The 13318-nt window shown below is 45.9% G+C and overlaps 1 protein-coding gene across 18 annotated transcripts in view; it reads left to right on the top strand.

Moving 5' to 3' along the window:
* Positions 1–8780: 8780 nt before the first annotated feature.
* The window catches only part of FAM193B (family with sequence similarity 193 member B), a 32984-nt gene continuing 28446 nt past the window's right edge, over positions 8781–13318 (top strand). For 5 of the 18 annotated variants that reach the window (XM_041748671.1, XM_041748661.1, XM_041748660.1 and 2 more), the window contains exon 1: positions 8936–10146. In XM_041748671.1, the coding sequence (XP_041604605.1) occupies positions 10034–10146 (113 nt within the window). In that variant the 5' untranslated portion in view covers positions 8936–10033. Of the gene's footprint in view, positions 10147–12234; positions 12425–13318 lie in introns of those variants that run through there. The other 13 variants (XM_041748664.1, XM_041748657.1, XM_041748659.1 and 10 more) reach the window with 9 other exon arrangements.

Here is a 13318-nt window from a genome sequence, read left to right as displayed (position 1 = left end):
GGCGATGAGTTGATATACTGTAGAAGGTGGATGATGGCTGCAAGAGATTCATTATAGAATTCTGTCTACATTTGTCTGTTTTTTAAGTTTTATTTTAAAAATTTTAAGTATTGCTATATATGGTTTCAAAAAGGCCTTAGGGACAAGGAGAGAAACCTCAGACATAGCCAAAAAGTTTCAAGAAACTTCATAAGCAAAAGGAGATAGGGAGGCTCTGCCAGAGGATACTTCTCTGCCTAAGAGAGAGAAAAACTCATCTGATATGTGTATTTGGGAAGAATGCAGTGCATCTGCTCAGTTCTCTTCTTCTTAGGATCTGCCACATCCACTGCCCCTCCAGGGGCTCCGGAGGAAGACCCACCCAGCTGAGCACTGCCATGACTGGGGGCAGGGAATGTCTAACAAGCTCAGGGGTTCAGTTGCCCACACTGAGCAAATGCTCCACCCTGGCCTTTGTCAGCAGTAAGGCAATGTACTGGCCTTCACCTGCTTCTCCTTTGCTTCATTTTCCAGTATGTTTAGAACCTTAGTCAGTAAGACTAGTGACACAGTGCCAACTACTGGGGGTCCTCCAGAGACCTCAAAATGAGGGCTTCTGAGGTCTGGAGAAAAGGGAGTGCAGAAGAGGAGGATGGACAGAAGTGATGAGAGTTCACAGAGGCTGGAGTACAGGGCAGAAAACCCAGGAGCAGAGGGGAATGTTGCCCTGGGAAGCAGCAATGCCTATCACGGAGATGGCTCTGAGGCATGTCTAGCCAAAAAAAGGACCTTAGCTAACCACAGCAAGATTCCCACAGGCAAGAGTGGCATGCAGCAGGAAGAAAGCTGGGGTCTCTACCAGACGTGTGAGAACAGCCAGGTCTCAGCAGCAACCAATGGGACCAAAGACATCTCCACGAGTATCTGTGTAGGCAGATGACATTGAGAACTAGATCCCCCAGGGACGCATGAGTGGCTCAGTGGTTGAGCATCTGCCTTTGGCTCGGGGCATGATCCCAGGGTCTGGGATCAGGTCCCACATTGGACTCCCTCCAGGAGCCTGCTTCTCCCTCTGCCTGTGTCTCTGCTTCTCTGTGTGTCTCTCATGAATAAACAAATAAAATCTTAAATAAAAAAAAAGAACTAGATCCCCCCAATACATACACACACATGTGCACACACACACACGCACAAACTCCCACCCAAATACTAGATGAAGCTCCAGAGCCTTAAACACAAGCCTCGGGGAAGGGGTAAAACCCTCAATTAGCCAAGATGAAGTTTCTGTCACTCCAGCAGAATGGGAGTTCAAAATAGAAATTAAGTTATTAAAAAAGTTTAATTATATTTCTTGCACAGGTGAATTTATGAACAGAGATTTCTCCTTGCTGGAATAGATATTTTAGAGGCAGAATCAACAAGACTTGGAAGTCAGATGGATGATAGAGTTATGAGGAGGAGGAAGCCTGTCCTTCCTTTGAGAGATTTGTTTCCCAAACACTCCAGGCTAATTCAGGTTCTTCAACACCATCTGCAAATTTTTCCCTCCTTCCCCCATGGTCTTCTCTCAGGGCCCTGTAGCATAGGTTCAATTGTTCTTGCCCACTTAGGATTAGGAACAATAACCAGCTGCTCTAATAAAGTGACCTACTTCACTAGCCATTTTCTATTTACCACCTAGAAAAAGTGTGTTAGAATTGCACCATACAGATTCTACTATAGTCACTGTAACAGTGAGGCCCATGACAGCTTGGGAAGGATCACGGCAATGTACTTCTGCTCCCAGAGTGCCTCACATTGACCTTCTGTTTCATTCTTCCTCTGTGCCAAGGCTCCACCACCTTCATGAAGGTCCAAATCTCAACCTGGGATTCAAGACCTTTCACACTGGACCCTCTCTCTCATCCTCTCCAATTTTATTCCTTCTCCTCTCTCTCTCAGGGAAAGTGGGGAGAATCAGTCCCAGGCCCTCCTCCCCAAAGGTACAAACCCATTCTCAAGTTTAGAGTGAGGAGGATTGAGGGAGAGGAAGAACACTCTCCCTCAAAAAGTGCCAAGAAAGTCCTTAGTTACACTGAGGCACAACTCCAGAACTCAAGGGGAAGAGGGGCCCTGATCTCCTTTCCTCCAGTGGAACCACTTCTCTGGACAGCCAGCCAAGATGAGGGTGGTGAGCTGGGTGGGACTCAGTAACTGCATTGGGGCAAGCTGAAGCCCATATCTGTGGAAGGCCCACTGGTGCCAACAATACCCATGTGGATGGGAAACAATGCCAAGATAGCAATCTAGTTTGCACTGCCCTTACAATTTCCCCTGCCCTCCTCTCCACTCAAACAACTAGTTAGTTCTGCTCCCACCACAATGGGTAGGAGGGGAAGTAAGTCACAGGGTAGAACTGACAAACTGAATTTTGTGTTCCACACCTGAGCCCTTACAGACCTAGGTGATGAGGTCAGTGGCCTTCACACCTTTGACTGTATGCCCCATAGAAGTAGTTTGAAAAACTTGGGCAGCCCCTGTGGCACATCGGTTTAGCGCCACTTGCAGCCTGGGGTGTGATCCTGGAGGCCCAGGATGGAGTCCCAGGTTGGGCTCCCTGCATGGAGCCTGCTTCTCCCTCTGCCTGTGTCTCTGCCTCTCTCTCTCTCTATCTGTGTGTCTCCATGAATAAATAAATAAAATATTTTTAAAAAGTAAAGATTTAAAAAAATAAAATAAACTCATTAAAAAAAAAACAAAACTCCACACCCTCTTGCACAGGACCAGCTAAATAAATTGTAGCACCCAGTGCAAAATGAAAATGTGGGCCTCTTGCTCAAACCCTATTAAGAATGTCAAGGGGAGGGGCACCTGGGTGGTCGGTTAAGTGTTTGCCTTCAGCTCAGGTCATGATCCCAGAGTCCTGGGAAGGAGCCCCACTTTGGGCTCCCTGCTCAGCAGGAGTCTGCTTTTGCTTCTCCCTCTGCCCGCCTCTCCCCCTGCTTGTTTTATCTCTCCCTCTCTCTCTCTCTCTCTCTTTCTCTCTCTCTGTCAAATAAATAAGTAAAATTTAGAAAAAAAAAAAGAATACCAAGGGAATTAAGGAGTACACCTATTATAATGAGCACTGAGTAACATACAGAATTATTGAATCACTATTTTGTACACCAAAACTACTCTAACACTGTATGTTATCTATACTGAATTAAAGTAAAAATCTTAATAAAATTTAAAGAAAGAATTTAAAGAAGACAAAGGCCAGGCATTAAGCCAAGCTCAGAGCCCTTCTGAATGTGGTGCTCCAAGTGGCTGCACAGGTGCATCCATGAAGCTGGCCCTGACTTCATACATTTTTAAGTTAGCACCTAAAAAAAAAAAAAAAAAATATATATATATATATATATATATATATATATATATATATATATCTCAGTTGCAAAAGATATAATTTCAGTATATTATATACTTGATTTAAAATTTTTTTCTTCCAGTTTTCAGAGTAGCATAATAAGCTAATTTAACATATAAGAAATATCTGTTCATGACTACTCATCAATGTTGAATGGATAAGCAAACTATGGTACTTCCACACAATGGACTACTAGCCAGCAGTAAGAAAGAATGGGCTATGGATACACTCTATAACATAGATGCATCACAATTATGCTGAGGGAAAGAAAGAACTCAGGCAAAATAGCTCATATTGTATGAAATGCAAAATATTCATAGAGACAGAAAGCAGATCAGTGGTGGCCTGGGGAAAGGGGATGGAGTGGGAGGGATGGGTTACAGTGATGGGGAGCCATGTGGCTAACATCTCACCAACGAATGTGAGTGAAAATGACATATAGTCATTTCTGGGAATTGCTCATAAAAACATCCCATGCAACCCTCACTCTATCTTCTTCCCCATCCCCTAGATCAATGGAGAACATAGATGAAAGGACAGTCACAAGATAGGAGAGGACTGGATTCCTGAATGACTGTATGAAGTAAATTCCCTTTGACAGTCATGGGACTGTGACATGAACAAGAACTAAAATATTATGTTATTAAACCCCTAACATGTTGGGATTGTTTGTTAGAGCAGTTGGCCAACCCTAACTAATACAGAGTCCAATGTAGCTGGCTAGTCTCCTCAGAGTAAGGTTCCACCCTGGGGGCTTAGGCTGGTTTCCTGGGACTGACAAACTGGACTGAGCAGTTAATAGTGGCAAGGCCACCTGTGAGAGGGAGTCCGTGTTGCCAGGCCAGTTTTGTCATAAACCTGCTGAGAAAGTCCCAAAATGGCAGAGGAAGGGGACTGCCTGATAGTCACAGGGGTCATACTGCCCACCAGGTATAAGAGTTTCTTCCAGGGCAGCCCAGGTGGCTCAGCAGTTTAGCGCTGCCTTCAGCCCAGGGCCTGATCCTGAAGACTGGGATCAAGTCCCAGGGCCTGATCCTGAAGATCTGGGGTCAAGTCCCATGTCCAGCTCCCTGTGTGGAGCCTGCTTCTCCCTCTGCCTGTGTCTCTGACTCTCTCTCTCTCTCTCTCTCTCTGTATGTCTCTCATTAATAAATAAATAAAATCTTTTGAAAAAAAGAGGTTCTTCCATAGTGAAGACCATTTGGTGAATGTTCATCTGAGGCACAAATCACTTTATGCTCTGAAGCTCTTCTGGGCACTTTATGCACTTTTATCTTCCTCAAAATTTCCTGTCATTAACCTTCAGTCTGCCTCCTTCCAGATCTCTGACCAAAAGACTAATCCATTATCCAATGCCCAGGAATCAGTGTGTCTATACTTTAGGGCTTCCAAGCACACTTCCCTTTCCTAGGTCCTTTAGGCCCTCTTGGAGGAAGACTGGGAATCTTCAGCAACCACTTCTGGCTGAAGTCAACATACTGTGCAGTCATCTATAAACTGGGCTTTAGATTTTTCTTCCTCCAGCAGTTCATCATAAACAATTCTCCATGAGACCATGGATATCAGTAGCAGGAGAGGAATGTAAACAACTTGCTCAGGGAATCTTTTTGTGTACTTGTAGGTTTGCCTGTACTTGTGCCTTTAGGGCTTGCATGGACCCAGGCCATATATGTCAGTCCCCATGGCAATGGAATGCTGCTGACCACCCCTGATTTTATGGCTGAGTAGATCAGATAACATGGTAGCTCAAGTCACATGATAACTTGGTATGCCATGGTCAGGCAAGCAATTTCACCAGACCTTTGGAGCAAACCAGGAGCACCTCAAAAGGAGAATAACTATTTGCCGAAGGATGGCATAACTTTGTTCCAAAATCCAATGCCTAAATATAAAAATCAAAGGTAGAACTACTTATTCTGCCATCTGATCCAATAAAAAAAGCTTCCCTCCTCATATGATCCCCCCTTAAAGTTGACAACTTTCAAGTGAGCCAGTAATAGATAAAAACAATATGCCTAAATATAGCATATTTTACCACTTAAGTCTAAAGAAGCCCAGAAAGTACTGTACTTCTTTATTAGTGATAGGGAGTATGATTAACAGCAACTTGTCCTTCATTTTATAGGAAACATCTCAATATATCCCAGACCCCTGGATAGTGCACCAAGTGGACAGACCATTGTATATATATATTCTTATTTATTTGAGAGAGAGAGTGTGTGGGAGTGGGCACGAGTGGGAGGGGCAAGAGGGAGAGAGAGAGAGAGAGAATTTCAAGCAGAATCCACACTAAATGCAGAGCCCAAAGCAGGGCTTGATCTCATGACACGGAGATTACAACCTGAGCCAAAGCCAAGAGTTGCAACACTTAACTGACTATGCCACCCAGATGCCCCCACAGACAGACCACTGTATATTTGTGAGATCTACTATCTGCCTTTTAGCACACACATCATGCTTACCAAGTCATCTAAGGCATCTCTTATTTCCTGTTCTCGGCCCATCAGGATGATGTCATCAGTGTCACAGTAGCACCTAATAGCCAATAGAATGGTGATTTGGTCAAAGCTTTCTGTAAAATAAGTGTGTTCAGAAAGTGACATACCCCTGAAACAAGATAGTGAAGGTTTACTACAGCACCTTCCAGAGGAACACAACTATTCCTGAGGTTTGGTGTAGAAGGAAAGGTATACTAGACCCATAGTTGTCTATTAGAAACCAGCAACAGCACCCATGAGCTCCAAGAACAACCACTCTGAAAAAGTACCAGCAACTGGAGTCCTTACCAGAATAAGTTTGCCATAATGCTCTCTCATTCTTCAGGACCATCTATCTTCTCCATCAATAAAAAGAATGTGGCATATACATATGTATATGTATATATGTGAAAAAAACACATAAAATACCAAAGTATAAGAGTATACATTATATACAAAGCGTCTGAATATGATACATATATAATGAAATATTATTAATCCCCCCAAAAGAAGGAAAATCTTGCCATTTCCAACAACATGGATGAATCTGAGGGACGCCTGGGTGGCTCAGGGTTGAGCATCTGCCTTCGGCTCAGAGCGTGATCCCCGTTTCCGGGATAGAGTCCCACACTAGGCCTTTGGGGAGGCCTGCTTCTCCCTCTGCCTGTGTCTCTGCCTCTCTGTGTCTCTCATGAATGAATAAATAAACAAAATATTTTTTTTTAAATGGATGAATCTGGAGGACGCTTTGCAAAGTGAAATAAGCCAGTCACAAAAAAAACGAATATTACATGATCTTACTTCTATGTAGAATATTAAAAAAAAAAAAGTTGAACTCATAGAAACAGAAAGTAGAATAGTGGTTATCAAAGGCTGGTGTGGAGAAAAAGAGATTTTTTGAAAGTAGAATTGTGGCGGGATCCCTGGGTGGCGCCGCGGATTGGTGCCTGCCTTTGGCCCAGGATTGAATCCCATGTCGGGCTCCCTGCGTGGACCCTGCATCTCCCTCTGCCTGTGTCTCTGTCTCTGTGTGTGTCTCTCTCTCTCTCTGTGTGACTATCATAAATAAATAAAATCCTTAAAAATAAAAAAAAAAGTAGAATGGTGGTTGCCAGGGAAGGGAGAATGTGGAGTTATTTAATGAGTATATAGTTTCAGTTTTGCAAGATGAAAAGAGTTCTGGAAATGGATGATGATAATGGTTGAACACAATGTGAGTGTATTTAATACCACTGAACATACACTTAAAAATGGTTATGATCATTAAGTTTTATGTTAGGCATATTTTACCACAATAAAAATAAATGGGAAAAGATACTATCTATCTTCTGGCCAAACTAAGAAGTAATGTTCATGTAGTGGGAATCACCGTGAATCCTTTAAATCTTTGATGATGGCACTAATCCCTATAATGAGATGAAGTATTTTCTTTTTTTTTTTTTTTTTTTTTTTTTTTTTTTTTGAGATGAAGTATTTTCCATTTATTCTTTGGCAGTTAAGGAAAGCTCCAAGGCCACGTAGTCTTTCTTCTCAAAATAGCCCTGGTTCCCATTAATTAGGCTCATGTCCTAATTCTGGCCTGTTGATACATATAGCAACTCTACATATAAGGACATATAGTTTCAGGGTACCACTGGCCCTGGCATAAGAGATTGCACTCAAAACTTTTTTCAAAAATTTGTACCATTTGCATGTCTCATATATTCAAAAAAGGAGAGAGGGAAAACTCATTTTAACAATACACAATTGGGGATCCCTGGGTGGCTCAGCGGTTTGGCACCTGCCTTTGGCCCAGGGCGTGGTCCTGGAGTCCCGGGATCGAGTCCCGGGATCCAGTCCTGCATGGAGCCTGTTTCTCCCTCTGCCTGTGTCTCTGCCTCTCTCGCTCTCTGTGTCTCTCATGAATAAATAATAATAATAACAATACACAATTATTACATTTTTACTTTTTTTAAGAATTTTATTTTTTTTATTCATGACATAGAGAGAGGCAGAGACAGGCAGAGGAAGAAGCAGACCCCATGCAGGGAGCCCGACGTGGGACTTGACCCTGAAACTCCAGGATCAGGCCCTGGGCAGAAGGCAGACGCTCAACCCCTGAGCCACCCAGGCGTCCCACAATTATTACATCTTTAAATGTTCCTTTTGCATACCACTCAAAATCCTCCCTGCACAAACCACTTTTGCGGAAACACTGATTATGTGCCCCAGTCATCTCATCTTCATCGCACTGGTTGTAATTGTGTACTTAATTGTCCTCTTTCTCCGCCAGACTGGGGCAGAAGCGGGGTCTGGGCTCTGCTGTCCAAAGAACCGAACGCGGGACTCCCAGTCGACCGGACGTTGCAAATAAAGACCTAGACCTATCAGTGAGGGAGACAGAACACGAGAGACCCCTAACTCTGGGAAATGAACAAGGGGTGGTGGAAGGGGAGGTGGGCGGGGGGGCGGGGGCACTGGGTGTTATGCTATATATTGGCAAATTGAACTCCAATAAAAATAAATTAAAAAAAAAAAAAAAAAGACCTAGACCATTCCTTCTCCCTTTCACTTCAGACCAAACCCGAGCCCATACGTTCTAGCTGGCTGATGTAGAGCAGCCACTTAGCCTCGAGAGCAGCCTCGACTTTCTCCGCTGCAAAATGGGAACGACACGGTGGTGCATGAGGAGTCAGATGGCGAGTGTGAAAGTATTCTAGAAATTAATCTACTCCTCCATTTAACAGGCAATTCTTAAGCGCCCAGGGCCGTGGAGGATGGTTACCACAGTGACCACCCTTCCCTGGCTCAGGTCGCTTCCCGCGAGTCCACTCGATTCTCACTCTCACAGAACTTTAGGTAGTGACCTTATTCAAAATGGCGCAGGCAGCCTCGGGGGCTAGTGCGGCGGCGCGGACGCCGCGCCCTATGACCTGCTGGCAGCAGCAGAGCGGGGAGCCGGGCGCCGCCATATTTGCTGTTGTCCTGCGAGGGGAGCGGCGGCGGTGGCGGCGCGAGTGGAGCAAGGGAGCGGCGCGAGCAGCAGCATGACTCGGAGGCGGAGCAGGCCGAGCGGCGGCGCGGGTCGGCGCGAGCGGATGCGGGCGGCGGGGCAACAGAAGCCCCAGGCTCCTGAGCCCCCGCCGCCGCCGAGCCTGGAAGCGGGAGCGGGTGCAGGGCCCCCGGAGGCGCCCGTGGAGCCGGACCGCGACGGCCCCAGGGAGGAAAACGAGCCCAAGTTGGCGCCCGGACCGCAGGTAGGAGCGTTCGAGGCGAGTCCGGCTGCTCCGGCACTTTGACCTCCCGGGAGCGGGGCCAGGGTGAGCTTGGGGATGGATGGACCATCCTCCTCCAGCAGCTGGGGCTGAGGCTATCTCCCCCGAAGCGGGAGTGAAGGCTGGACCCTTCTGGACCCAGGCTGAAGCGTGGTCCATCCTGTTCGGTGGCCTCCAGGCTGGAGCTGGGGCTAAACCTTCTGGTCGTATACCCACACTGGGACTGGGCTCTGCTCCTGAGGCCACAGCTCAGCAATCTGCCCTCCACCTCCCCCTGGGCCCACCTGCTCCCCCACCTACCCACAGGCCAGCCTGGGGCGCTGTGGCGTTAGGCTGCAGGCTTTTCCCACTCCCCGTCCCGGGAGCGGCCCCACCCTTTCCCCTCACTGCCTGCAGTCACTACCCCCTCAGCAGCTGTGTGCCCTCAGCATATGTCGCTTAGGGCCTCCCTCCTCTCCCCACCCAGCTGAGCAGTTGGAACAGACAGCCAGGCTGCCCAGAAGACTATTTAGTGCGGCTCCTGGCCTGAAGTGTAAGCCTACTAGCAAAGCCTGCCCTTTCTTCCCTCTACACCCCTGACCCACAACGTGGCCCTCCCCAACCCTCAGATCCCTGGGTTTGGTGAATCCTGCTGAGAGTGAGCAGTAGCAGGACTCAGCAAAGCTTCCAGCTTGTCACCTGGAAGGTCACTTTCTTTTGAGCAAAGGAGATTATGGGAGGTACCCTGCCAGTGTTCACTGAGAGACGGGGGTGGCATGAGCCACAGTTGCTCTGGGAGGGTTGTGGCACCTGGGGCTGGGTGGCTCGCCCTAAGCTTGCTCTGACAAAAGAGTTTTGAGTTGGTCTTTTGGCTGAGCCTGCCAAGGAAGGCAGGCTCCTGCAGGAGTCTTGGAGGGTCGGATTCAGCGCCGGATGAGGATGAGGCGTGGCGGAAGATGCGTTTGGCTCTGCAGACACTGCATCGGGCAGCAGGGGACTCTGGGAGGCTGGTGCAGCCAGAAGGCATGGCTCTTGACAGCCTTCTAGTAGAATCTCTGGAATTGTGCATGTGAGTGGGGATGCCATTTGGGGTACCATTCCCAGAAAGCCTTCCCTACCTTCCCCATTGCGTGAGGTGCCCCCTTTGTGCCCACAGCCCCCTGTGCTTCCCTTTGCTAGCACCCTCCATTCTTCAGTGAGACATTCTGTTGATGTATCTGTTCCCTGCACTGCACTGTGAACTCCACAAGGGCACAGACTGTCATCTATCTCTGTTCCTTCATGCCTAGCCCTGGGCCTTGGTGACACGGAGTCAAATAACTAGGTGAATGAGAGAGAATGAATCTGTTGAGAACCTGTGCTTATTATAACCCAGTTTTGATGCTGATCTCCTTTGTGTTTCAGATCACAATAAAATTTTTTAATTAATGAAAATGTCACCACTTATTGAGTGTCAGAAGCCCTACCTTCACCCCCACCCCCTACCCTGAGAGGCAACTCCCCAGGTTGGACCCCACTGTTGCCTGATCTGACTTTAGACTCTGAACCTGCTTCTCCCTTTGGCTTTCCTTTCTCTTCTGTGGGGCACCCTGGGAGTGCTGTTATCCAAAAGCGGAGTGTTAGGGTAGGTCCTCTCCTTCCTATTCACCAGCAACACTTTAGTGTCCCCTGCCACTTAGCTAAGCTATAGTACTCATGGCCAGAATTTTGGGTAATGGCTTAACTATTTAGTTTTTATTCAGGACACAGCTTTCTTAAGAGCTATAAGCTTCATCTCCACTGCTTGACCTGCCAGTTCATTAATTTATTCATGCCAGACACTTTACATACCATATTTCTAATCTTCCCACCACCCCTGTTCTTTCCTCAGCATTTAGTACAAATGTGATGAGTTAACTCATCACATAAACCAATAATTATTGGTTTAATTATTAGTCTGCTTTTACTACATAAATTCTGAGAGTGCAGGAACCATGTCAGTCACTTTTGTACCCCTGTGCCTGGTGATTAACAAATGTTGATGAATGAACTGAAGGATATAAATACTATTACCCCATTTTTCAGATGAAGAAACAGAAACTCAGAGCAAGTAAACATTTGCTCAAATAACTCCCACTGTAGATCTCAGGTGTCCCCCTCCCCCAGTGCCAAAAAAGGACACTCTTGTATACTGTATGGGATTTAACAAAGCTTTTTTAAAAAAATTTTTAACTATAGCCACAAAGAGGTGAAATAAATGACAAATTCCTTTCTGATTATATCCTACATCTTCACTGGGGTGGGGATTTCTGGATACCAGAAGCAGCTTTTGCTCCCTGATACAACACACCCACTGAAAGGGTTGGGGTCCTTGTTTGGCCCACCAGTGTGCCTTTGGTGAGGATCTCTGTCTCCCGCTGCTGCTTATAATTCTGTGTGCACAGAGTGAATACATAAAGTGAAACTCAGTGTTGCATGCCAAACTGAAGCAAAAGACAGCAAATAGGACCATTTCTAGTCCACACAGACAGATTCTAACATACCAAGTCACACATTTTCTTATTTTTGTTTTGATTTGAGCCAATTTTTTAAAAACCAAAAGATTCCCACAAACTGGATTTGTGCCTTAAAACTAAAAATTTGGTGTTGCTGTGCCCACATTTTTGCAAGGCAGTAATGTGCAGTCTGAATAGTGTCTGCCCATGATATGAAGGTCACCTTATCTGTGCCAGGCCCTGGGCTAGCTGGGAATGCGAAGTGAATCTGATGTGGTCTGCCCACAAAGGGCTCACGGTCCAGAGAACGTGTATACAGTAATTGTAGTTAGGCTAGAAGAGCCGTGATTCCTCTGAGTTCAAGTTTGACCATTCTGATTCCATCCCAGTCCCTTTTGTGCATTTACAAAACTCATTCACATTTAAATGCAGAACCTTGAGCTAGCCCAAAAGTCCTTAAGTTGTTCAGGTCACTAAACTCTATTGATCTGTTCACCAAAATGCAAATCCTCACTTACTAAATAAGACTGAAACAGTTACCGCCTTATTAGCAAAGGAAAAAAACATACAAAGCAGATAAATAAGACTGTTTAGTGTTTAGTTATTCCAGACTTGGGATGAACTCCCAAGTTCAGTTTCTTTCTAGCTTTGTGACCCTGGGCCTGTTTTTTCCTCTCTCTAAGCCTCGTCAGCAACATCATAAGAGAATGTGGAGCAACCCACGTAGCACCGAGTACATCGAGGCTCCTCAGGCAAGAGCAGGAGTCAGAGATAGTGGGAACTGTGCCAGATGGCCATCCAAAGCCTGAGTGTTCTCACCTGCCAGTTCTGCTGTCTTTTGGTCGCTCTTGGACCACTGAGCCTGCAATCCAGGTGCACACTCAGTAAACCCTCAGGAGACTTGCCAGACTGTAAGCCAGCATTTGGAGCTGGTTGAGCTCAACCTGCCTTTCCCATCTCTCATCTTTCATCTCTCTGCGGCACCCGCTAAGACCTGCTCAGCCCAGCTTAAAGAGACTCTAGAGACCTGGTTCCCCACTGCTCAGAGTTAAACCTGCTCTCTCGAGAGGCTGGAGCAGAGGATCAGTCAGTGTCTATTGAAACCATTTCATTATGTTTAATCCACTCAGTAAGCATTACGACCTCTGTGCCAGGGCCTTTATTTTGGACACAGAGATGAATAAGATAGTCCCTATACCTGGGAACCTCCCCTTTAAAATCACTGCCCACCCAGCCTGACCACTTTCATTGTAAGTAGTAGGAAATGATACCAAGCAGGAGATCTCTGCCACCTCTGTTTCTTCTCTGTAAGCCAATAGAGATTCATTATGTAGAAATGCTAAAAGGCCTTTGAAGATGAAGACTTACTTGCTAAGATTTTTAATTTTTAATTTCCTTAAAATGTCCTAGAGCTATAAACTTAATATCTGATATTAGATGGACTGTTAAGATACTGACATCTTTATATACTGAACCTAGAATTTTTGAGAGCAGTGGCTATGTTTTAATTCATTTGTGGGGTATTTATTGCACATGGTTCTTATGTGCTCAATAAGTGGCTGTTAAGCCAAATTATAATAAAAGAAGTAAAAGTTAGATTTTTTTCCACTTTGTTCTTAGAAGCCTTTACTGCTGGGCCAGGCTGGTAGTCATTCATTCATTTAGGCCCATTATACACACACCACACCCAGACTCCCTCTCACCTGACCTGGTACTAATTTATTCTACAAACACTAATGGACATCTGATCTGTGCCAGGCTCTGGGC

Source organism: Vulpes lagopus, chromosome 3, assembly GCF_018345385.1.
Source record: "Vulpes lagopus strain Blue_001 chromosome 3, ASM1834538v1, whole genome shotgun sequence".
Lineage (NCBI taxonomy): Eukaryota > Metazoa > Chordata > Mammalia > Carnivora > Canidae > Vulpes > Vulpes lagopus.
Note: the sequence above shows the minus strand (reverse complement) of the source record. Positions and strands in the feature narration are given on the sequence as shown.